The 26,124-nt window shown below is 38.1% G+C and overlaps 1 protein-coding gene across 1 annotated transcript; it reads right to left on the minus strand.

Annotated features, from left to right (window-relative positions):
- Positions 1 to 6,348: 6,348 nt before the first annotated feature.
- On the minus strand, positions 6,349 to 24,444 carry MCCC1 (methylcrotonyl-CoA carboxylase subunit 1). Its single transcript, XM_068692022.1, has 19 exons — positions 24,329 to 24,444; positions 23,101 to 23,150; positions 22,596 to 22,735; positions 22,255 to 22,350; positions 21,967 to 22,088; positions 20,826 to 20,973; positions 19,879 to 20,000; positions 18,850 to 18,961; positions 18,449 to 18,530; positions 17,504 to 17,631; positions 15,654 to 15,837; positions 15,065 to 15,174; positions 14,529 to 14,745; positions 13,802 to 13,888; positions 13,172 to 13,221; positions 11,281 to 11,418; positions 10,676 to 10,783; positions 9,446 to 9,517; positions 6,349 to 7,928 (listed from the first exon to the last, which is right to left on the minus strand). Exons 1-19 carry the CDS (start codon positions 24,373 to 24,375, stop codon positions 7,809 to 7,811), a joined length of 2,133 nt encoding a protein of 710 aa, XP_068548123.1. The 5' UTR covers positions 24,376 to 24,444; the 3' UTR covers positions 6,349 to 7,808.
- Positions 24,445 to 26,124: the final 1,680 nt, after the last annotated feature.

The raw sequence follows: 26,124 nt of genomic DNA on the forward strand, positions 1-26,124 counted from the left end.
AGATAGCTAATTGCCATCACTATAATGTGCTGTGACAGCCCTCCTGCAATCTGAAAATGCAAATTAGAACTTCTTGAGAATTATTGCAACATGTAACAATAATCTGAGATGAACTGTGGTTGTGGTGGATTCCTCAGGACAGAGACAGGATTTTTAAACACCTTCTTTCTTTAGTGTCTATTACTCTTGCTGATTTTCTGTGTTGCAGAGTTTCTTGGTGTTTGGTTGGAGTTTGTTTTTCACTGGGGGGAAAGAGGAGGATGACGCGTTGTCTGTGTTTTGTTTTACCTGTGCTTTCAACAAGTTGTATGTAAGATATTTACAACTCTGAAAGGATTTTTCATTTTGCTTTTTTTGTTCACTGAATAAAGTCCTGAACATTAACTATTTTTTTCTTGTATGGGTCCTAAAAAAGCTACTGAAATCACTGTGGGTCTTTGCTTTGTTTTCAGATGAATTTTAGATTAAACTCATTACAAATGAAGGCCTGATGTTACAAACATTTAAGAGCACAAGGAACTTCACATGCAAGAATGTTCATAAGGTTTAGTAAGTTGCTACTTTCATCATTAGACTCATGGGTATTATCTAGAAGACCTGATTTTATGCATTCAAATTAAGTATAGTTTAAAAACATTGCATGAAAAAAATCACAATTGCTACAACTGTTAGTTAAATCCATTATTTTCATCTTCTGTCTGGGTTACATATTAACAATTTTTAAATTAGCTGCAGGTCAGGTGGAAGTTGTTCTTTAATATATTTTAATATCCAGGAACCGTTCCTACCATACCATCTTTGTTTTCTGGGAGTTTCTGCCTGCTTTGCAGGGTCTTCTTAGTGCACGAAAAAAATAGATGATTCAGTGAAAAGCAAATGAAATAGAAAGAAAAGAGAAGTGAAATGCATTAGAAATGTTTTTTTGTTTGTTTGTTTTCCAATTAAAATTCCATTATAAGGTAAAACTATCTATGAGAAAAGAAGTGGCTTCCATTTAAGTCCTAAGTCTTCTGTTGTTGATCATAGTGGGGCAGCATGTTCTGCTGCTCTTACTTCCAGAGTGCTTCCTTGGGTACGTCTAAATGACAGAATCAAAGGGAAATTAGCCTGCCCTGAGCTCTTGGCTACCACGGCCAGGCTATCTGGTGCCTAAGCCAGTTTGATTACATTGTCTGGGTTATCCTCCCCACACATGGCACTCCACCCAGCATACACTTCAGGACACCATCCAGTTTCCCCAATTCTATTTATGCTGCTGTGCCTACATATGCTGCTGGTTCTACATCTTGCAGAAGTAGATCGGGAACTTCAGTGATGTGGGTGCTGTCTGAATCTCGCCCTTAAAGTTTCTGAGCAAAAACAGATCTTTGTAAAGCAAGGGACACCATGAGGCAGATGCCAAAAGGAGTATTTGCACATACTCAGAATATGTTGTCTAAACTGGGCTCGTTACGCGTCATACTTTTGTACCACTCCATCCAATATGGCACAGCAAGTCGGACCAGTGATAAACAGCTCTGCTATTTGTAAACATGACACGTATTCAGTGATACAGACTAGGGGAAAACATCATCAGTTGTGCAATCCGCATGCACTATAATCACAGTGACCACAGCAACATGACAACTTTTTATGGTAAGGGTGACATACTTGGTTTGTTCTGTTGTGATTCAATCGTGTTTTATTATCTCATACAAACCCCAGAGACATGTCAGTGATGTTTTGATCTCATTGTATGTGGATGTGCACAATTAATAATTCTGAATATAACATTGCTCTGTTTTACATTGACTGACAGGAACTCTCTTATTGAGCAGACAGAGAAGTCAGTCTCATGTTAAGTCAACGCAGAACCATTTAGTGTAATCCCCTTTTAGAGAACTTCCACTTACAGCACTTTCTAAGGAACAGGCCCAAAGCTTCATGAAGGATAACAAAATCCTGGAACAGCTTGGCCTAGAAATGTCTTTCTAACCCCTATACCTTTTTGTCAGCTTCTTTATGCTCTAGAAAGTGAAACCACACATTTATCTTACACTGGTAGAGTAGCCATAAAGTGCTTATAGCTATGGCTCTTTTCCTGCAAACACTGACCATATGTTTAACTAAGAGAACAAAGTCCCATGAACAAGTATTTTTAATGCCACTCTACAGAAATGAAGTTTCTTAGCATTCAGAGGTATGGACCCAATGGTTTCCTCCTATCTCACTGTTCAACGGATATAGTTGGAGTATGTATATTTATTTTTATTTTTAAAAAAAAAGCACAGAAACAAACAGTGAGTCCTCCTGTAGGTGTCTACACAATTTAACCTGAAAACTGGCAGATGGCCAACATCTGAAGATTGTTTTTAACAGGTCACAGAGAAGGGTGTTCACCTTCAAGTTTTTCATCCTTCCTGCATTACGTCAGAGGTTAACAAGTTATTATGCCCAGTCCAAGGCACTGATAGGACCTGGGTTCCACATGGCACTATCTCTGGGAGGAAGCAGGACAGGTTCATGTGACAAAGGAAGAGCAGTCAGGTCAGTGAACCCAAGACCTAGGAAAGTCTGAAAACTTCTCATGCACCCTGGCAGGACTGGATAAATACAACATTCCAGGACACTTAACAGGCAACAGACTGCAAGGCTTGTTTATTTTTTGGAACTAAGTAGCAATACTGAGGTAAAATGCCATGATCTTGGAATATGTAAGTAATATAAACTAAAAACTGAGAGGACAATAAGAGATACAGACATTTTCTTATTTCAGAACTTCTGTAAACAAGGCATGATCACTGTAAACAGAATGGTCTGGAATTTTCCAAGCTATAAGCCAGACAGTGCCATCACAGTTATGATCTTATGATTAAAACCTGTACCTTTTAACCGTAAACAGCCCATCACCCTCACTAGAAATGGGTGATTTCAAGACTCTAGGAGACACATTATGAGTGTCCCTATCACGTGGATTTTCTATCTGTGCCACCTTTAATTGTTCACCTTCATAAAAAAAAGAAATCATCCCAATTCAGGGCACACATTTGCTCTTCAAATAAGAAACAGTAATTTAAGTTATATATATGGAAGGCTGAGCTTTGAGGTAGGCAATTTGCAAGAGTAAGAAAGATACACAAAGCAAGAGTGTAAGACGACTCTTCCTCCTGTCTTATGTGTCATACACATTTAGCCTTTTCCACTCTACTCACTGTCATGACAGAAAACCAGAGTTTGGGAACACCCAGCCAGCATTAAATTTCTGGTATCTAAGTGGCAAACTGTGACCTACGTTCCTGTGACTAGCTATCAACATCAATACAGTAGAGCGAACCTCAAGGGGAACATGCATTAACTACATCCATATACAAAAGTTCAATTTTAAAATTGTTTTCTCCTAGTTCATATTATACCTCAACTTACCTCTGAGCAGGAGCTATGCCTTATGTTTCTGGGATGCTGAGCACAAGACAGCGAACACGCGTGGGGTCTCTGGCTGCAGCCAGGGTCTCTTCTGTTCGCAAAGGGGCAAAAACAGGGTGCAGCTCTCAGCAGCAGTCTCTTTTCACCAGACAGTTTGCAGCTTGCTGGCTCTACACATTAACACCTCCTGCTTTCCCTACTTCTCAAGTGAGCAGAGTGACTGCCATTCACAGAGAGACCGATTATCACTTCAAGAGAAACTTTTTGGCACCAGAATTGTTTATAAGGACAACAGATTAAAGCTAAAATCCAGCTACCATTATCATTTCAAAAACTCAGTAGGACATTAGACATATAAATGTGTTTTACTTACTTATTACTGTTATAACAAAAAATATGGGGTATTCAAACAGAACATCCATGCTTATTTTAAAGTGGATTCACTGTATAATCAAGGTTTTAACCTAACATCAAGTGTCTCATAAAAGATACTGCACTGCTTTTAGAACCCAGGATTTTTTCTTACATGAAATCCAATCAGTCCACATAATTTTATTTTTTTGCATCATGGTTTTTCATTAATGTTGCATTAATGAATTTATAGAATGTGTTTGGTTGGTTGGTTTTAAGTGGAATTAAAACACAACATGATTAATTCAACTCAACATTCAACTGTCTCCATTTTCTCTAGGACAACACTCAGTAGCATATATTACTCTCTAAATGGAATTCTTATGCAGGAGGCTACACTCCAGTATCATAAAAACACTAAGTGATATTTATCTGTGAATCATTCATGTGTAAAAATTTTGAATATAATTATACAAGCACTCTAGGTATCTGTTGAAAACATACCTTGTGTAAAAGCTCTGTGTTCAGACTTTAATCCACTGCCACTGACTGTTCCAGTAAACACAGTATATTCAGCATTGTTGAGCTTTTAGCAAACAGAACAGATAGAATACAGTCAAATAATTCCTGATCTGACTGAACGAAAGAATAATCAACAGAAATGAATATACCTGTGATAAGCACATTGGTTGATAGGTCCTTTAAAATGGGATTAATTTCCTTTAATAACAGAATACTCTCCTCAGATCAACTGCACTCTTTTCCTTACCACTGACTGAGTGTCCTGCCAAAGCACTTCAGTATTCATTTTTTAATCATCTTGAAGACAGAAGCTAAGATTTTCTGGTCACTAAGAAGTTAAAACAATTAGAACAAAGAAGTTAATACACACTGGAAACTTTTTACAATTCACTGGCATAAATATTTACTCTATAAAACGTAAAAGATTATAACCTTGCAAGTAATAATAAGCCTACAACTAACATTACAACTTTACCAGCAAGCATGGAAAATTATTTATAAATCTTTGTGTCCACAAATTTTACAGCGTTTTGATTACCCTCATCCTCATTATATAAGAGGAAACAAAGGCAAATAGGCACTAAGTGATTTGCCTGAAGACATGGTGAGTCAGTGGCTGAAATAAGAATACAATCCTGGCTCTCCTGCTTTCCACTCCCTGTGTCCTAACCACTAGCTCAGCATGAATTCAGGCTCCACTGTACAGATCTACACTGGGTCTAAGTGATCGGAGCTTCTGTGAATAGTGGCTGACAGCAGCTGAGGAGAGTGAGAGCAGAAGAGACTGAGAGATCCCCACAGGTGGATAACGACAGCTCATGCAGGCTGTAATTTTGGTATGGCTAACATTCAGGTTACCAAGCAGGATGTTACATGCCTGATTAAACACACTGACCAATAAGCTTACTGAGAGCATTACTCTGGTGCTGTCCCACACAAGCCGTAGCCTGGAACACTACCGGCCTTGTTCTTTCCTGGAGGCTATCAACAGTTGCTAACTACACATCCCTTGACCTGCTCCCTCTCCCTCTGGCAGCAGAGTACATCACTACAGTTAGAATCACTTCGAATTCATGGTTTCTGCAGTACCCATGGCTCTTCTATCACAACTACAGCGCTATCTCAAAAGGCACATTGATAACTAGTAACTGGCAGAGATCGTCCTTTTAGCTGAAGCACTAAAATACTACATTTTAAACAATTACCCATTTTTTTCTTTCTTACTCAACCACCGAGTGCTCCACAGACAACTGTTTAGTTATAGCTAAGTTACTATCATAAGGCTCTTACTAACTCACATTTATAACACAGGAAAATGTTTCACATTTCAAATTTGTAATAAATAAAAAATCAGATTTTGTAAACTAAAATTCTAGATTGCAGGAACAGCCTACTTTAAATAATACTCTAAATTAAATTAAATTGCATTACAGCACATTTCAAATGTACAAATTCTGACTGACTTCTGCAAAAAAGTTTTGAAGGGCATAAATTCTAAAATAAATAACACCACCAATATTTGAAAAATCAAAAGTCAGTGAAAAAACTATATATATAAAAAATAGCTAATTTTCAAAAGCGAGGGAAAATTAAAACTGTTAAAATGATAAATGATTTGTCTGCTGTCGTTCCCAAGGAAGACATTTTGTCAGCTTCCGACGAACACGCTCTTGTTCATTGGCTGGATGAAGCAAGCAGGGCAGACCGAGTGGACAGACAACCTCATGCTGTGAGTTTTAATGTTCTGCTACAGATTCAGTGTAGCAAAACAAATCTAGAAACACAGCAATGTCAAGCAGGAAAAAAAAAAAAAGTAAATCTGGAGTGTCTGTTCAGGACTGAATTCACATTTCTGTATGTAGATTGAATTTTTAGATAAAAACAAGTCACAAAACTTACCTGTGGTGAAACCCATCACAACTGTCTAGATTAATTATTGCTTCCTAAATGTCATCTGCAGGTTTCTCAGGTATGAGGACATGATATGTGTACAGCTGACTAATACATAAACATTTCTCCATAAGCAACCAAGGAAAAGACAAAATTGAGAAAAATGAAAACAAACATTCCAAATCCAGCTTAATTTTTATTTGGTGGTAAATAAAAATCACCATGGCAATCCTCTCCAAAGACGATCATTTGATTTTACTTTTTTAAGTGGCCACTGGATTACGAGGTAAACTGAAAAGCAGTATTCTTATGCTTTTAATATACAGACCGTCTAGACCCATTTCACTTTTTACAGTTTTTGTCTGCATTGCAGGCAAGGCTGCACAGTTACAGAATCAGAGCAGAAAATTGCCCAAGACATTGTATTTTAACTCTGAAATAAGGATTTATTTGCACAGATACAAATAGGCATTTGGGATCACTGCAACACCTATTTGTTCCTTTGTGCAGTATCAATGTAACAAAAGTGCATATGACCAGCAGAACTTCACTTTAACCAGAATTTTGCAAGTAAAAAGTTTGTAACAGTTAAAGCATTTCATTGTGGGTTTTTTTTTTCTTCTCTGTTCTCCTGTTTTTGAGACAGTTTTTAAACAAGTTAAAAAAAATGGTAAACCATCAGTATGCTGTCTGAGAAATATTTTCTTTACATATCAAAAACCTTCCCATTTTCTCTTTTGCAACACTACAGATGCAAAAAGGTGTATTATTCTCAGTTACATTTCATTTTTTATAAAGACCTTGGTACTTCACTCCATCGGTAAGTAACATATTTGAACATGAACAATATGAGAAAAGTAATGAGGATTTTAAAGTCAGTATTTTATTTTGGCACAATTTCCAAGCATTAAATAAGCTTATTATCTTTCTGTGCTACTGCTTCATGTTTAAAGATCAAATATTATTTTTTGAAAGCAGTCACATTCCAACTTTGATTAGTGTAGCATGTATTACTTCGTATTTTTATTTTTTATCACATATTTCAAAGTATATTGAAATAATTTTTGAAATGCAAATTTTCACTGCTCATGAGGTAAATGTGAAAACAGATGCACCAAAAATGACCGAGAAGGATCCTTGGTGACAAATAATTCTCAATTCTCTATTTGGGCAAAAAGACAAGGCCACAAACAGGAATTTTGCAAGAGAAATTCATTCGTGAAATAATTATCACCTTTCAGATTTCCTTCAAATGAAGAAAATCTCACATCTCAGGGAAAATAGGCATCTTTGAATGAAAAAGTAGGCAGAAGAACCCTAGCTATCCATAACATGCAGTCCTTACTAATCTCTCATATCCTTAAGGCAGTCCATATCTTTTCCCAGTCTAATGCCTTTTCACAAGCAACCACAATCACTGAACAACAATCATGTAGGTCCACAAGTTATATACACGATTAAAGTATAGCAATATCCAAGCTTTCAGTAAAATCAGCATAATTTACAGTACAACTATGCAGGGAGTGCAGAGGAAACCAATTCCTCGATCCGTTATACAAAACACTTTACTGAAAATGTGAATAAAACTTCTCCTGAGAGAGTATCAGCGAAGTAAAAAAAATAAAATGCACCTTCCTTGAATTTTATTTTGATTCAGCCTCTTCATCCATGAATTCAACTAGCGGAGCATGTCTATTGGCCTGGGCACCTTCTTGGAAATGAACCTTTTTTATCACTCCTGCCTTTGGAGCCCTTATGGTATGCTGCATGGAAACAGATCAATAGTGAACCAGCAGAGTAGTAGTTTTTTGTTCGTTTTTTTTCTCCCTTCCCTCTCCAGAAAATCTTAATATTACTCTTTGGAGCAATTAGAACATGACATACTTCATTACTTCCTCTGACACTTCTATATTTATTTTAAGCATTCTTTTAAAATGTTATCCTAGCCCTTTTTCAAGTTTTATTTCCTCACCGATATATATTTTCATAAGTATACTAAGAACAAAAATACTAAATGATGTTGTATTTTGAAGTACAAATAGCTGAATATTATGATGCTTCACTAATACTTTTTTTTTTTTTTATTACACTAGATAGCAGGCAGAAATACTAATGAAGTTTTAGATTTGTTCCAAGACCAATCTACAGATTTACTAAAGCCAAATTTATTTGTACCTCAAGACAGGTATTTACTGAAAAGATTTTAGGCAAATCAAGCTGAAATACAAACATGACTATTAGTGACAGTGAAGGAACAGTGTGTTTTCATACTGACCCCCAAACTTGTTCATTTGTTATTTTATCAAGTTAGTTTTCAATTTAAGTTTTGATTCTTGGTAGTTTTCTACATAGGGTTAGTCTAACATCAAAATGTTTACTAACAATGTTAAATCCTCACATTAAGCAAGAATTCATTTAAATAATGTTTCTGAAATTTTACACTTTGAAAAGCACTGCAGGAAAAAAAAAGACAACTCAGCTAACAGTCTGAGGTATCATCTGGAAAGGCACAAATATTTAGTATTCAATCTCAAATAATCTGAGGGTGTAACTTGGTGTGCAATGTTGCATTTCATGTAATTTTAGTGCAGTTTCTAAAGGGGCATTGTTAAGGGAAAAGCAAATTTTCTCAGCAATATTTGTTCTGCTACCACAAACTGAAGTGTAAAATAAATTAATAAATCCAAATCCAAAAAGTTCAGGTTACAAAATCTATACTTCAAGCAATTTTAGCCACGGCCAAGCAATGTAACAACATATAATGGCCAAAATACTAGTCCACTGAATGCCATGTAGACAATTAGAAAGAATTTTTCTTATGCTCATGGTAAAGCTTTTATGCAAATAATAAAAAAATGTACAAACAAAAACTTGGGCATATTTACAAAGTCACCAATAGCTGAATTTCTGCATTAAGTTACTGCAGGCATTAGAATAAATACACTTTTATCATGGAGAGAGAGCAAGAAATAGACCTAGACGGTTTCATGCTAGAAATAAAACGATTGTTAGCTTCTTGGGGGAGGGATGAAAAGGGCTGACATGGTAACCAAGCAAATGTTAAAACATCTGCAGAGTGCCACAGATTATATAATCATCATTTGTTAATATTAACAACAAATGTAATCCCCTAAAATCTAGTCTGACGCAACACTTGTTTTACAGCATATAAAGTACAAGCAACAATCCGCACAACACTTCATTAATGCAATCAAAACTCATTTGTGTATGACCATATTTCTATTTTATCAGTAATTAAAACATTTTATATGTTACTCACCTCCATTTTCATAGCAATCATAACCATCAGAGGGTCTCCAATTTGAACCGCATCCCCTGCTTTCACAAACACCTACAATTCAAATTGGGAAAAAAAATCATGCACGTCTGATCTGCACCATTAAAAAATAGCAGCTGAATCTTGGCTAGCACAATCCACTGAGTAATTGTGGTTTTTCAGAACAGCCTTATAATATCTTCATTATTGTTGAATTGGGTATTTGAGTTCTCTACATAATACTCAAAGGGAGTTAAAGGTTTTACAAAGAGGTTCAATACCAGTCAACAGGCTGATGAGGAAGCCATTTATGTTTCAAAGAGGAAACACTAGAAGAGACAAAGTATATTCGACTCCATCTGGGCTTAAGAAGCTTCTATTTTGAGATGCAAAGTCCAGAACCTCTTCCTGGAGCCAGACTCTGCAAAATCCAGAGAGCAGACTGCAGGAGCCACCTATTTTTTCTGCAGCCCTGATTTAGAATGCTTCCTGAACTCCATGCAGTGGTCACAGCACCAAGCCTGACGAAGTTTAAGAAGCATGTCAACAGCACTTGCTACTGTGGAGCCAAGAGTTGGGCTCAATGGTCCTTGTGGGTCCCATAGAACTTGGGATATTCCATGATTCTAGAGCTCCACTCTCTCAAAGGGTTCGTGTCTTTTTTTTTTTTTTTTTTTTAATCACTAGCAGAATCCCCTAACTACTAAAATTACGTATCCTGGAAATCTCCCTTCTGCTGAAACTTTTCTGTATTTTTCTGTATGGTGGAAAAGGGAAGACTTGCTGAGTTAAAGGAAAAAAAAAAGCAAACTTAAAAATAGAACTTAATATTTGTTTGTTTGTTTGGTTTGGTTTGGTTTTTTTTACAGGCACATCTATCATCTCCTTCTTTGGTTAGATGAAACGGGTCAAACAGCCTATAGCATTTCAGGGAACTCTGGCTTAGAAAACAGTTACAATGAAGGAAAAATTCAAACAAAAAATTCAAACAGTAGGATTAGTTATATATTCATACTTTCCTGAGCTCTAGAAAAAGAAACTGAAAAGACTCTTGTGTGGCTGCTGGAAAGTCAGACTAAACAGGACTTTATCTAACTGGGAGGAGCCACACAGCACTGACATTTTTGGCCCTGATTCTTTCCTGGCAGCACAGAACCATGCACCATTGCTGGAAGAGTGAACTTTGACATAATAGTGTCAAATTAATTTTTCTACCCATATTATTATAATTACCTTTTCAACTGTGCCTGTCATGGGTGCTACGGCACCACCTTGCGTCCCTGCTGAGCTCACTGCAGATAAGTACTTGGGTACAGGAAGGCCAATCTGAGCACTACCTTCCTACAGAAAATAAAATCAATGACATGAGTTAACAACATAATGTAATACTACTAGTACGTGTGCTGATATATGGGGACAGGACAGACGCAGCTTTATGCAAAAGCAAATAGGTCAATTGTTTTGGGTTGCAGACTACTGAAGCCAGGTCACAAGGATGGGGGGCATGCTGACTGCTTTGCAATGTCAAAGTTCTCAAGATCCATGCCTGTTGCTGCTGAAGGATCAGAGAGGAGGAAACTACAGCTGTGAAAACGAGGCTCTACATGGACCTTTGTCCCACATCCATACCTTCCTTATTCATGCAGCAACAGCACAGGAAGTTTTAGAAAATTAGTAAAGGCTGTTTGCATAAGGAGTAGGTAGGCTGCTAAGACACTGCATTACGGGCCAATATAAAAATTTAAATTATGATTCTCTTCCACATTCTATTGCAATTTATGTTGTTCATTTACATGTATAAAACTTTAAAGTTGTTATAAAAATGAAAGGTACTTTACCGGAAAGAAGAGATAAATGGTGTTGTCCAAAATGACCAATTTGGACTTGCACACTGTTCCATTTACTGAAGATCTCAAGTAAACTGAATCACCTTCATTGAGAATCTCTCCAGAAACCACAAACATTTTATCTTCAATCTGAAAGATAAACACTTTTTAAGGACAAATCCTAACCCTTCACAGACACTAAAATAATAAAGCGGAAGTTAGTGTTCATAGTATATATTCATAACCTGTGTTTCTTCATAGATAATTCTGGATATATTTTTAATCACCTTTTTAAATCTTATGTATCCTTTAGTTTTTGATTAACAGAATGTATTGTGTATCCACTGCAGTCAGCTCAGACTAGATAATACGCTCTCCCCAAGACAGTTTGTATCATAACCTATGGAACAGCAGTCAGCAAAATATAAAGGTATGTTATTTCTCAAGAACAACAACAACAAAAATGAATTTTCTGTTTAGTGATGGGATCTGGACCCAGTATTTTTAATTTGTCCTAACATCTTAACTTTTCTTCAAACCCATATTAACCACCTCATTTCACAAGTTTCCACTTTGCTTTACAAAAGTAAGTTTCTCACTCTTGGAAATTTTTAATAGAAAATCATCGACACATTCTTCATAAATGTATAAAAGAGCAGAGAAAATCAGTAAAGGAAACAGTGTTAATTAGACAACAAAACAGCGAAAGAAAGACCAAATGGAAAGGTCATTTATTTGCACGTAACCCTCTCATCTAGGTCAATGGAAATTGGCTGTCTGCCACAGCTTCAGAATAAAAAGACGGTAAGAATTTGAATGTAAGTGTGCTATGTTTAACTTATATTTTTAGTTGCAAGTCTTGCTGAATGATATTGGGAATCAGAGACTTGCTACTCTTCAATAAAGTTACAGGCAGAGAGAAAATTCAGTCTACATTTATACAGTCCCACACTATTTTCAACTGAACTATTTTCCACCTTATCACACGTATTGAATGGATACTGCCTATCTGATACTGATCCCCGAGAAAATATCCTTTGCTTGATGAGTATCCTGAGCAGGGATGCAAGTTAGACCAACATCCTGGGCAGCACCATGAGCACTTGCCAGTTCCCTGGCCCAGCAACGTGTTCTTGGTATCGGTCCCAGGGCAGGTTTTGTAGCACTGGTTGCACTGTCCTCTTCATGATCAGCTCCTGAGGCACACAGCTCTGCCTCTCCAACCATTATCTCCAACTTCCCCCCATTTCCACCTCAACCTGCATTCTTCCTTAGGAGTCTACATTCTCCACAGTAGCACTTCACCTCACAACAAAGGCCTCACTTTATGTCCTTTTCACCCTCTTTATATTTTGCTGACATTACTTATATGGGAAAAGCCTAGAATGGAAAAGCTTTCCTGTATTACTTATGTAATCGATACACTCAAAATAACCTAAGGGTTATTTGAGGGATGTGGGTTATTTCAATATTCATATCTGCAAAAAAAATAAGGGTATAAAGCCTTGAATTACCTGACATGGGGATATACAACTGAAAGTGCAAGAATTCTCTCACTATTTTTATACTATGCTGATCTCTATATAATTTCAGCAGTTCATAAACACTGATTCCTTTTCATTATTTCCGTTTTCTGAATATTAGAAATGAGAAACTCATCTACAGAGAGACTGCATTCTCAAGCATGCAATCATTTGGGGCGCCAAATTCAAGATAAAAACCATTATGACTCCAAGAAAGGAGTGAGTATGACTCCAAGGCTAAAATACTGAAGTCTACAACAACTGCTGCACGTGAACCAAAAACAGACTCCTAATCATCAAGCAACTTTAATAACAGTTGATACCAAAAAAGTCTCTAAGAAACTGATTCTAATGAAATATCTGAAAAAAGTCTACTTTACCTGCATGGTGTATGATCCTTCTTTACCGTAACTTACAGCTACATCCACAACTGTTCAATAAAGGAAAATATATGTAAGTAGATATAATTGTAGGATCTAGAGAATAAAACCATATAAACTACACTTAATCTTTTTGATAAAAAATAGACCTACCAATACTAAGAGAAGAACAAGTATTTTCAGATTAGCTTAGCAGACACTGCAGATTTCACACTGAATTCTAGACAATTTGTCTTTCAAAGCTGACCATCTGAAGTTATGCTCTGAAATCTCTATATTAAGTTACCTGGACAGGAAACAGATCCTTGAGGGGGAAGAACTGCTGAACACTATCACACCTAAGCCAAGTCAAACAAAACAGCACTCAGTTCTTCCAAAATCTCAACCTTACTCATTTAAATGATGAACATCATTAGTGCCATTTGAATTTGTTTTTTATTTCTTCAAGAACTAAGGCCATAGATTTAATAATTAAACACACAACCTTGTGAATTCCCTTCTCAGCTTCAATTGCTTAAAACTCAACACTGCTTCCATCTGCTATTTCTTAACCTGAATTTTCAAGCACCAGTTGAAATAACTTTATCAAGTATTACCTCTTCCTCCACACCCACTTTTTTATTCACTTACTATTTTCCCCATCCAGCAGAGACAGTTTTCTAGTATAGCATATATTTATTCTTCTACCAGTGCTGGATGCAAATGGTGAGAATTTATCTAAAACACAAAACACACAGACATGTTACTTTTATTACAGTTTGGCAAAACTTACAACATTTACAACTTACACCACAAATATCACTGTCCTATTAAACTTACATATTTATACTGCACATTAAAGATCAGGGAATCGCTGCAATATATGGTGACAATCCATCATTCAAACTTCAAGACTGAATAAACAGAGGCTGTATAATCTACATAAAACACGTAGTCCTTTTCATCCCATTAAACCCCTCTGCCTCTACCAAGTCTAGCCAGTCAGTCTTTATCTCTGAAGACCTTGGTCCAACTGTAGGACTAACGGTGACAGATACTCACTGTGCTTGTAAAGAGCAAAAAGGACACAGTGACACAGATTAGGAATCCCAAGGTCTTTCAGACAGGCGCTTATCTGAAGTGCCTAGGGAAGTAGTCTCTACATTACAGTGGTGATACATTCAATATCTGTCTCTCAACAAAAGTTATTGTCTGTCGAGTGCATAAATATCTGACAAATGCTGTAATGCAGAACCATGAGCAGGCACAAAGTAAGGCAAAAAGGGAGTACACAAATTAAATAATTACACATGAGGTCACAGCACTGTCTCATCCAGTCAAGCAAAACAAAACGAAAGAAAAGAAGAATGATCCTTACCACCTGACTGATCTCTAAAAGCATCTGTTGCCATTTTCTCTTTCAGTATGAGTCCCAGAGCTGCCTGACACACAACTTCATGTCGTGTCGCCTTTTTGGCTGGAAACAGTTCATCATAGTGTTGAGGAATGAAATTAGTGTGCACATTTCCAGCCTCAAACTGTGGGTGTTCTGACAGGCTCAGTAAGAAATCAATATTAGTGCTTAATCCTACAATCTGTCAAGAAAAAGAAGCATATTGCCAAATTGAAACGAAGTTATGAATGCACAGCTTTCTGCTCAACTTATGCATAGATGAAACTTTCTTTATACAACACCAACAAAGTACAAAATTTACAAACAAAATGTAATTAATTCAAATGCTACGTTTTATTACATATGAATCTGAAATGGCAGTGGCCATCCAATCTTCCTCTAAAAAAACACTTTTGCTTTGTTGCAGTTTTTTATCTGTATGCTGTTAGCTCAAGGTGTTCAAGCTGTTAGCTTCAAGTTAGTTAAAAGATTTAAAATCACACTGGGTTCCTCCTACTTACGTTATATTGATGCAAGCTGTATCGCAACTTTCTCAGTGCTGCTTGACGATCCTCAGCCCAAACAACTAACTTTGCAATCATTGGGTCATAATGAACAGAAACCTCATCACCTAAAATATATGAAAAAAATTCTGGAACACTACAAACGTATTTTCTGAAAGGTGGCGTACATAATACTGCATAGCATATGGTATTAAACTCTCTAACACAAGTAATGGACATATTTCTCTATGGTCTTAAAGAATATTTATTAACTTGAATGATGTGACCTGGCATTTCAGTTCCAAGGAAAACCTCAGGACAGACTTTTGTAGAGGTAACATTATTCAAATTAGCAGGACTAATAAATTGTGATAAGAATAAAATCAGCATAATCCAGCAGACAATAATTTGTATAAAGATAAAATAAAGAGGTAAATAAAATACCCAGTGATTGTACACGCACAAGCATGAGGAGAATAATTCTGTGGAGATTGGTATTTAACAACACCCTGTGGGACAAATTTATTTAGGCCAAAGCAGGAAATGTTTATAATGAAAAGCTTTTGATGTTAAATATTTCTAACTATACCACTGCCTTTAGTTTTACCTTGTCTGACTCCAGTTTCTATCCGGGTGAAACTATCAGGTGGTGGGGTGGACAAGTGCAACAATGGCCCAGCCCCTGGCATGAAGTTATTATTAGGGTCTTCAGCATATATTCTAGCTTCAAACGCATGGCCTCGGAGCAGAATCTCTTCCTGCTTTAGGGGAATCTTCTCTCCAGCTGCAACCTGAAAAGTGTTTAATGCAGGATCAATATTCTGGAGTGTCGATGTATGAAAAGGTTAAATATCCCTCTTCCAAACATGAACAATTAAAGCACGTTTAAAAAGGGCAAGGAAGAAAAAAGTGTTAAATCATAAATGGCTAATTCTGAACTTACTCCTTCCTTTTTTCTGAGTCACTAGTCAAAGGATTTTGAATTATTACTGTAAATCGACCTCATAGTATTTCACACAGCTTAAACATAATGGAAAAATAGTCTTTTTTTTTTTCCAATTCGTTATGTCAAAAATAATTAAATGCTTAAGTTAAAGGTTGATCAACCAAGATGTTATTAGAGAGAAAAACTGCTCTAAAAGCAGACGATAAAATGGATTACTGGCAGCCAACACTGCTGGCATATACTGCTGATTCTTTTGTATTCCGAGGGACTTGTACATGTAAATGATTGTTTCTCTAGGGTAATTTCTACGAATTTACAAAATCTTTAATAGGCAAGAAAATATCATTTTATTCCTCAAAGGAATTTTCATTACAAATGCAGGAATACCAACAACACCAATAACATGCTAGTTTGAGACTGAAAAAAAAAACAGCTTTTAGGGGCAAAATAATAAACCTGCTGCAGTTCAACAGAGAGGAGACACTTCACCAAGAAGCAACACAAACTCCATCTACAAGTGGAAACACCAGTTCCTATTAAAAATCTTGAACAACATTTTTTCTTCATTTGAAGCACTGGGGGTTTCCCATGCTCACCAAACTATGGCTTTTAGCAGAGGCAACCCAACACGACTTAGTCCTCAAACAGTGCTACACAGATTCAAAAAAAAAAATCTCTCTCAAAGTTTTGACAGACATTTTCTGTCTTCTGACTTGCATGCAAAGATCACTAAACTTCTTCACCTTCTCTCTTCTTAGTGTTGTTTGACCTCTGCTCCAACTCAGCCCTCAATGCTCAGCTTCCACTCCTAGATCAGCAAGCCAAAAGCCTCCTTTTTTGCATCCACATTTGGCATTTTATTTTTCTTTCTGCTTACATGAAACACTCCACCATCCTATCTATTTAAGCTCAATGTGTGCTGCTGTCCTCACTTTTTGATTTATCTACATAGAATTATTTTTCTTAATTTCCAGTTCCCTAAGGTCCAAAACTTCCTGTTCAAATGTGTGAGTAATCTCTCTGCATGCTGGGTGTGTGAGGAAATAGTCTGTTTCCAGCCCACGTAACTATACATTTATTTTAGAATGCGACTACACTGGCAGAACACCAGACATGTTTTTGTGAAGAGTCTTCCTTCCATGGCCTGATCAAAGTATGATTTGGGGCCAGAGATACCTTTAAAGTAGAGTTTAAGAAATTGTTCATCATGGCAAGAGAAAGGTCAGGACCCTAATCGTCCCACTTTCCACATCCTCTATAGTTTCACTAAATATATGGAGAGAAAGTTTTTCTCTCCAAAATTGGAAGAATTTGTTGGAATTGAGAGCAACCACAGAATACTCTACAATCAGCGTAATTAGAGATGTTTCTCCACAACAAAGAAAATTCTACCCTACTAGTGGAACGAGACATAAGTACCTGAAAATCAATCTGGTTTCTCATAGGCAATACCAAAGAGCGCTACTCAGCAGAGAAGAGGGACTCTACATCCGAAATCAATTATCACTTACCCTTAGCTGCCACTCCACCAAGTCTGTTCCAGTGATCATCTCTGTAACAGGGTGCTCTACTTGCAGTCTGGTATTCATCTCCATGAAGTAAAAGTTATGCTGGGAGTCCATAATAAACTCCACTGTTCCTGAAGTATTTAATAAAAAATGGACGTTTCATGAGGCTTTCTCAGGACAGATATCTAAGACACATAACTGATTTATGCCACAACAAGACTATTATTTCTAAAACAGATGCAATGAATCTCATTAAATTGTATGTGAATTATCTTTATGGGTGACACAGCTCAGGTCTGAAAACAAGAGAGTTGTTTCCTTGCGTATTTACATATTCTGTGCCATTTAGTGACCATTCTCCTCCTTCAGCCGTACAGCTACATCTCATTAGAGGTCTAAAAAAGTACATCAAGACTGCTGAAAGCACTATGTGTAAGCAGAGGGCATGCATTATTTTTTTTCTAAATAAGCATCCAAACAAGGCAATGGGAAAACAGAAGAAGTGACAAATAATTTTAGCAGGTAATTTTTCATTTGGAAAATACTATGGATTTTATAGACAGTGTTGTTTGTTTGTTCTTTTAAAAAAGTCTTTACTGTTTGAGGAGAAGGTTTTATTCTTTTTAAGCTGAAAGATAAATTATTTTCCTTTGCCTTGCTTAAACTTACTAACATTCACAATGCTCGCCTTCCAAAAACAATCTTGTTGATTGAAACATCTGCTCTGAAATTATTTTTCTTTCTATTCTGCTGCCACTGGTCTTATGCACAGACCAGGTATGCTCATATAAATTTATAACTATGTGAGAATTAACTATTACTTGCTTCCACCTCAAAAAAATACCTGACGTGTTGTACACTAAAACAATCAAATGTCATTTGCCCTGAGATTCAGAGACTTAATAAGGTAAAAGGGTATTGCTGGGGCATCCACACCTCCAGACCTACCTGCTCCTACATAATTCACTGCTTTAGCTGCTTTGACAGCGGCTTCTCCAAGTCTCTTTCGAACTTGAGGATTAATTCCTGGCTGTAAATAATAACAGTGAGACATAAAATAAATTTTAGTGATATTAAACCTACTATGCATGAATACTTTGAAGCGTCTAGAAACTGTGCTGTAATCCTTATAGATAAGTAAAATTTATTTTTTTTTTCCTGAGAATCACTTTCCTAAACATCTTTTTTTTTTTTTTTAAGGTAGAACAGTTTCTACAGGAAAATTAAAACAGGTGGTGATAATTACCAATAAATTACTACCCTGTTTGATAAATCAGATGGGGCTTAGCAATTACTTTAAAATATGTCATTTTTTAAAAAATAGAAAAATATAAGAACTTTCTTCTCACCCCTGGTGCCTCTTCAATGATCTTCTGATGTCTTCTTTGCACGCTGCAGTCTCTTTCAAACAAATAGACCGCATTGCCATGCTGGTCACCAAACACTTGGACTTCAACGTGCCTGTTTCATAATAATAGATGTTATTGTGTATTTCACTGAATCCCCAAGCCTGCAACTGACTTCACCCACACAGACTTCGAACTTGTACACAGTCCTGTCCTTTTCAGTAACATTTCTTACAGGTTTAGGTGTCTGCTCTTGAATAGCCAAAAATGTAGAAATGAGGGTCCTAAATGAAATAGGATCCTAAATGCCAGCTAGATAATGAAACCTCATTGGTTAAAATGAACATGACATATATTTAAAGGCTGCTACCTCTATACTAATTATTATGTTACAATAAAAGTAGAAATACTTCATTTTTATTTATTTTCCTATAAATTTCAGAATTTGATATAACTTCAAAAGAAGCATCAACCCTGACTCCAGAATAACCCTATTTATTTTGACATACCATTTCAGAGGACAACTATTAGGTGACAGAACTTTGTTCTTTGTATAAAATTAAGGAAATCTTGTCACCATTCATGTAAATCCTCCAGTGCTGGCAAATTCCCTAAGAATTTAATGAGATTTTCTGATGTCTAGCTGACAGCATAAGCAAGCCCCCACTTTTTTTCTAATAAATGCTTTCTTTACAGTGCTGCTTCAAGAAAGATGTAAAACGCAAGATTATCAAAAAGACTTCTGTCAAAAGTTCATAAGAAAAAACAAATGGGTTCAGTTTCACAGGTCAGGACAAGCTATAGACTATCACTTCTGTTTTAAGGCTATCACTTCCTCTGTTAGAAGAAGAATAAATAACTAGTTTAGGGCATCTGAGGGCAGCAGAAACACCACAACATCTTTACTCAAGTCTGTAGTTGAAGTATTATGAAGTGATTCTTTCTAGATGGAAATTTCACTGTATTATTAAAACACCTGTTTATTTAACAGTAAAATATTATGCTGTTTTTATTACAACATCTGTTTCTCACCTTGGATTATCTACAAATTTCTCAATCAGCATTGCATCATCATTGAAAGACTTCTTTGCTTCTCTCCTTGCTGATTCTAGTTGGTCCAGAAACTCCTTTTCTGAATGAGCAATTCTCATGCCCTAGAATATACCACACACACAAAGAAAAAAACATATCTGAACGTCTAAGAATACAGTAGACAGTAAAAATCCTTGACACATACAAACAGGTTCATGACTAAAACAGCAAGAAATGCACTTAATGATAACAATACAAATTGCTCATCAACTAACTTCCAATAAGCGAATCCTATTATAAATCCTACTGAAAGTGCCACTAGAAGTGCAATAAATAGATATTATCAATACATTGACATACATGCATATCAAATCCAATTGGATTCTTAACTATCACAGAAATTATCAAAGACTGGCAAAGAAAACCTGATTTTATTACAAAATAATTATAGCTATTACAGAAGTAACAAGAATTCTGTCATTCAGTTTTTTGCAGATAATTATTTCAGAGTAAAATCATATTTCAACAGGGAATTCACAATACATTAAATAGTGTCTAGACACCAAATAGTTAAGTATATTTCTAATTGTTTTTATTCAACATTTAAAACTGTTAATAAAATAAGACACAGAGGCTATCACTGGGTAACAATTTCGTGTCACCTACTTTCACACAGATAAACCTGAACAACAATTTTTCTGCTTATGTGAATTATGGAAATCCACTGAAATAAACAAAACTCTCCCAGTTTACTCCAGCTACTTATTTTCTGCCTGGCTTCACAGTGAATGACAGTAAGATTTCATTGTGCTGTACTGGACATTATTAATAAATTCTAACTGAATTTTTTTTCCAACGTGTTTTCAAACACTCCTTTTAGAATAAACTAGAAACTGAGGCATGACAACTTCACACTGTGACAAACAGATCTGCATTAGCTCCTTTACCTTTCCTCCACCTCCACGAACAGCTTTAATCATTACCGGATATCCTATTCTCTTGGCATGGTCTTTTAGACATTCATCTGATTGATCTTCTCCGTGATAACCTTCAACAACAGGAACGCCAGCAGCAGACATTATAGCTTTGGAAGTGCTTTGACAGAATAGTTTTATATTTAGAATTAAAATAATATTTTTCTCTTACTTTTAAGCTCCAAACCTGTATATGTTACCCATGTTAATTCTCTTTACAGTAGTTCCACTGATACCAGTGCGGGTTGCAGAATTGGGTTCTACAGCATTTTACTGTAATTAATCAAATGCTTCAAATAGGGATTTTTTTCTCCAATCTCTCCAGATAAAAGTGGGGGTCAATTCAGGCTTATTGTTCTTTCTTATTTTTTGACCCATGTTATGGCAGTCAAAACCTACTATTTTTGCATTACCGCACTATACCTTACTAAAACAATATTTAAGGTTCTACAAAGACAAAACTCTTTTCATGATACAGGCTGGATTCACACCACATAAAACACTTGAGCATAACATTAATTACTTCAAACAGGCATGCAAAACTAGTTAAATTACAGAGGTAATTAGCAAGTGATAAAAAATTAATTTGCTGAAATTAATATTGCACAGTTTGTGTGTTAGTAGTAACATTACTAACATATCCTAGATTTATACTTTATTGACCAAAGAAATGTTTCCAGGGTAAGTAACTAAGAATAAGATTCTCTGTGATGAATAAAATTTATAACCCCATTTTACATCAGCCACAATAACCTCTAATGATAGGGAGTTTTGTTTCTCCCACCACCACCATTTCGATTCATTCAGGATCAGTATGCAAGAGATACAACCTGACTCCTGAACTCTTACTTATAGAATACTGCAAGGTCCCAGTTCTGGAAAACTAGAATCGGTTAAGTATTTAATTATTAAAATCCCAATAACTGAACAATTCCTATGTCTATAGGAATCCCACAATAGCAAATTTGGAGCTTATTCCTCTGAGGATAGCAGTAAGAATAAGACAATGAAAACTGAAGGAATAAAAAAAATGCAGCAACTGATCCTTTAGTAACAAAATTAGCCTTGTCAAACTGTAGATTGCATAACCAAGTAACAAATCAGAAATAGATACCTCTTAATACCCATATCTCTGATAGCAGATGAAGGCGGACCTATGAAGATGATTCCCTCTTGCTTGCACAACTCTGCAAACTCTGTGTTTTCTGAGAGGAAACCATAACCTGGATGAATAGCCTAAAATAGAATAATGTTACCAGCCTATTTTTATATTAGTTTAGCTTAGAAAACCCTGAAACTTCAGTATACTGCTAAGGAAGCACAAGATGCAAATATCACGTATAAATACGAAAAACTGAAGAGCAGGCAGGTATCCAAAGATTTAAGGTCATGATCAACATACCTCTACTGCTGAGGCCTTGGCCACCTTTATGATTTTCTCCATGGCCAAGTAACTCTGCTGTGAGGGTGCAGGACCAATGCAATATGCTTCATCTGCCTGTTACAGAAAAAATAGATATGACACAGATCGTTTATTAAACAATAAAAAGCTGTTTTAACTTCAAATTTCTCAGCTCATTTTATTGTTAATCAGACTCCTAGCATGCAACAGTTTAAATCACCGCCTTTCTTCATAAAGGGCCTCAAATGGGAGAAACTTGGAGAACTACCATTTTGAATGAATGTTAGTTCCATACAGAAGCGTTTGCAGAATCAGTCACAAACATAATGAATATACTTCACCATTGCTACATGCATGGAATTCTTGTCTGCTTCACTGTAAACTGCTACAGACTTCACACCCATTTTCTTCGCTGTTCGCATCACTCTGCATGCAATTTCTCCTCGGTTTGCAATAAGAATCTTCCCTATGTTGTGACCTCCTGTTTACAAGGATGAAGCACAGTAAGCAATTTTAAAAATAAATATATAATTAAAAACAATGCTGGAAATAAAGCAATTTTAGAATTCTGATTTCTTTTTCACCATTTAGTGTTTATTCATGACAACAGGGTTCATTTAAATCACCTTGCTAAATTTTACTATTTTCTTTCTTATGTTGCTTAAATACTAACATGCCTAAAAAACAATTCTCACACTGACTTTGCAAACTATATCAGAAAAGGTCTCAGAGGAAAACGTCACAGAAAATGTAATTTTCATGTAAGTTGAATCTAACACTAATTGTAAAACCATTCATGTTACACAAGCAATTGAACCTTGCAGCTAAAGAAAGCATATTACATACCTACTGTCGAGGAGACACATTTCACAAGTCTTTGTGCTGGGTTCCATTGCCTGTACAATCAGAAACAAAACAGAATAGTTACAGAAATGCATAAAGAAGCTGCTTCTAGTTTCAGGTGCAAAGACAGCATCAACCCAACTCTGAAGCTTCTTATATAACTATTTACACAGAACATAATCAAGCACAACATGCTAAGGAAGGGTGGACAAACTTCATCAGATCTCTGTGTAGAAGGGTTTCCCCTTAGACACAACAGGAACAACAAACTGCCCCCTCGCTTTCTGAGCAGCATTCAATGTGGAAGAGTTACTGTGGGTTACCCTAAGTCCTTTGGTGGACAAAACAGAGTGTGGCACTTCATACAGAGTTGGCAACGTTAAGTATTTGGGAAAGAAGACACAAATAACCACAAAACAGAAAATCTTGCACAGGCAATAGTTGTTTATAGAGACAGAAGGCACAAAAGCTGAATGTGAAAGGTGTCAAGAAAGAAGAGTTTGAAAACTGATAACAGAACTCTTCTACCTGTGAATAGAGTTCTACTCTTCTATCTGAATTTCATTTCAGAAATGGAAAGTTAAATCTCAAATATTACTGAAAGCTCTAAAGAAACCAGGTATTGACGACTAAGTGGCTGGAAGAAACTGCTGAAGCGAACTCTTGAAGCAGTTTTAATTGACACATAGGTCAATTTTGGAATCTTGGATCAAGTCCAATAATTCTTAAATGATACTGGACAAAAAGATAGATGCAAGACGTCCTTGACAGCAACTTGGGACATGGCTTCCTGAACTTTTAACAGACAGCTGTCATCGTCACCAGCTCCTTCTGCCCCTATGGACAGCACAGGGGTGGCTACAATGGGGGAGTCAATGACAGGTATCAAATCCCAAATGCCCAGGACAGTTTGACGGAATCCACACCAGTTGCTAAAGCTAAATTTGAGGTTGTTGGGTTTGTTTGTTTTGGGGGGGGCTTTTTTTTTTCCACAGCAGAAGCTGGGGTTCCTGTACCCCTCCCAAGGCGCAGAGCCCCCTCCCCGCCTCCTCCCTGCCCCCTGGGCTCCGCGACGCCTCCGCCAGCCCCAACCGCCGCCCGCCCCGCCGGCAGCCGCTAACGGCCGGGAGGAGAAGGAGGAGAAGGAGATGGAGGAGATGAAGGAGGGAAACCGGGCGGGAGCGCCGCCGCCTGAGGGAGCCGCGCGCCGCCCGCCCCGGCCCGCACTCACTGACGCTGCAGCGCCCAGAGGCAGCGGCGGCCCCGCACCAGCGCCATGTTGGCGAGCGCGGAGGCCGGCGGGGCGGGGGTGTGCGCGCCAGCCCGGCCCCGAGTGGCTGCCGCTGAGGCGGGCGGTGGCGAGGAGGGGCCGGCGGGGCGGGGAGCCGGAGGACGGAGGTCACCGAGGGAGGCGCCCAGAAGGGGCCGCCGAGCGCTCGCTGAGGCGATGGGCGGCTTGTGGGGCTCGCTCGCGGAGGAAAAACCTGGGGGAGGCGGCAGAGAAAGTGGGCAATAAAGTGGCGGAATAAAGCTGGGATAAATGTGAGGTGAAGCAGGCGGCAGGAGGAGGCTTGGGTTCGTTTAGGAACGCCCGGGCTCTGAGCTGTGTGCCTGCACCAGGGGCTGCCCCGCGTTGTGGTGACACAGGAGGGGTGGCTGGGAAGGGCACGGGGATTCCCTGCCACCACAGCGTCCCTGTGTCCAGGCAGGACCACCAGGCTCAAAACTGAGCAATTTGTGTGGAAAAGAGGGGTGAGACACGTCCCGCCCCCACAGACAATGCACAAGGGGCACCTCTTGCCCCCACCTCTCACTCAGGCATCACCTTGTGGCTGGCGACCTGGTGCAGGGCTTAAACCTCCCTGTGTGGCTCCAGGGCACAGCGAGCTGCAGCCGGGTCTGTTACTGTCCGTGTTTAGCAGACTCACAGCACAGCGAGCAAACAAGCTGGAATCACCAAGGTGACCTCACTTGCTGCAGTCACACTGATTTACAGAGCTCAGGTTAACAGAAAAGTTCAGATAAAGTGTGATACCGATAGACTGCAATAGAACATTTCCAGTGTAGTTCTTAGATGACCATGATATTAAAATTAGCTGTGTAGAGGAATGAAAAAAACGGTAGCACTTAGTCAAAGTATTAACAGTTACTAATGATTCTCTGGAGAAAGGAGAGGCCTTGCAGAGGATCTAGATATGTTGGCACATTGGACAGCCGTATTAACGGCTTGATGTTCACCAAAAGCGAACGCCAGGTGCTGCATGGGATGGAGCAATGCCAGACACAGGCACAGCCTGCGAGATGCAGTGGCTGGAGAGCAGCTCAGCAGGAAGGGACCTGGGGGTGCTGGTGGCAGCAGGCTCAGTGAGAGCCAGCAGCTGCCCTGGCAGCCAGGAGGGCAAGTCACACTTGCGGTGCATGAAGCACAGTACAGCCGGCCTAAAGAGGCGATTCTCTGGCTGTGCTTAGCGTTGGTGTGGCCTCACCCCGAATATTGTCCCTGAAAGCATCCAGAGGAGGGCAGCAAAGCTGGTAGAAGGGCTGCAGTGCACAGCTGTGTGGGGAGGCTGAGGACACTTGGGTTGTCTTCTCTGGAGAGGAGGCTGGGAGCCAACCTCACTGCTCTCTGCCACATCCCAAGGAGGGGACGTGCAGAGACAGGCACCGGTCTCTGCTCCCTGATCACCAAGGACAAGGTGCATGGGAATGGCACAAAGCTGCACCAGGGGGGTCTGACAGGACATTAGGGAAAATGTCTTTACCAAGAGGGTGGTCAAACACTGGAACAGGCTTCCTGGAGAGGTAGTCAATGCCCCAGGCTTGTCTGTGCAAGCATGTGGATTGGGATCTTAATAACACGCTCCAACTCTTGGTTAGCCCTGATGTGGTCAGGCAGTTGGACTAGATTATTTTGTACGTCCCTTCTGGCTGATTTATTCTACTCTATTTAAATAGCAAATGGACCACACTTTTCCCCAGGAACACCCAAGCCATCAGTTGTAATAGTGGCAGTATTATTGATATACA

The sequence above is a fragment of the Anas acuta genome, chromosome 9 (genome assembly GCF_963932015.1).
Source record: "Anas acuta chromosome 9, bAnaAcu1.1, whole genome shotgun sequence".
NCBI lineage: Eukaryota > Metazoa > Chordata > Aves > Anseriformes > Anatidae > Anas > Anas acuta.

Coding starts and splice junctions, on each gene's coding strand:
- MCCC1 (XM_068692022.1), bottom strand. CDS start 24,375: ATGGCGCTGGTGCGGGGCCGCCGCTGCCTCTGGGCGCTGCAGCGTCA. Junction 20,974..21,966: donor AGAGATATGGGTATTAAGAG/GTATCTATTTCT, acceptor ATTCTGTCAAAG/CACTTCCAAAGCTATAATGT. Junction 10,784..11,280: donor CCATTTATCTCTTCTTTCCG/GTAAAGTACCTT, acceptor TATTTTCTGTAG/GAAGGTAGTGCTCAGATTGG.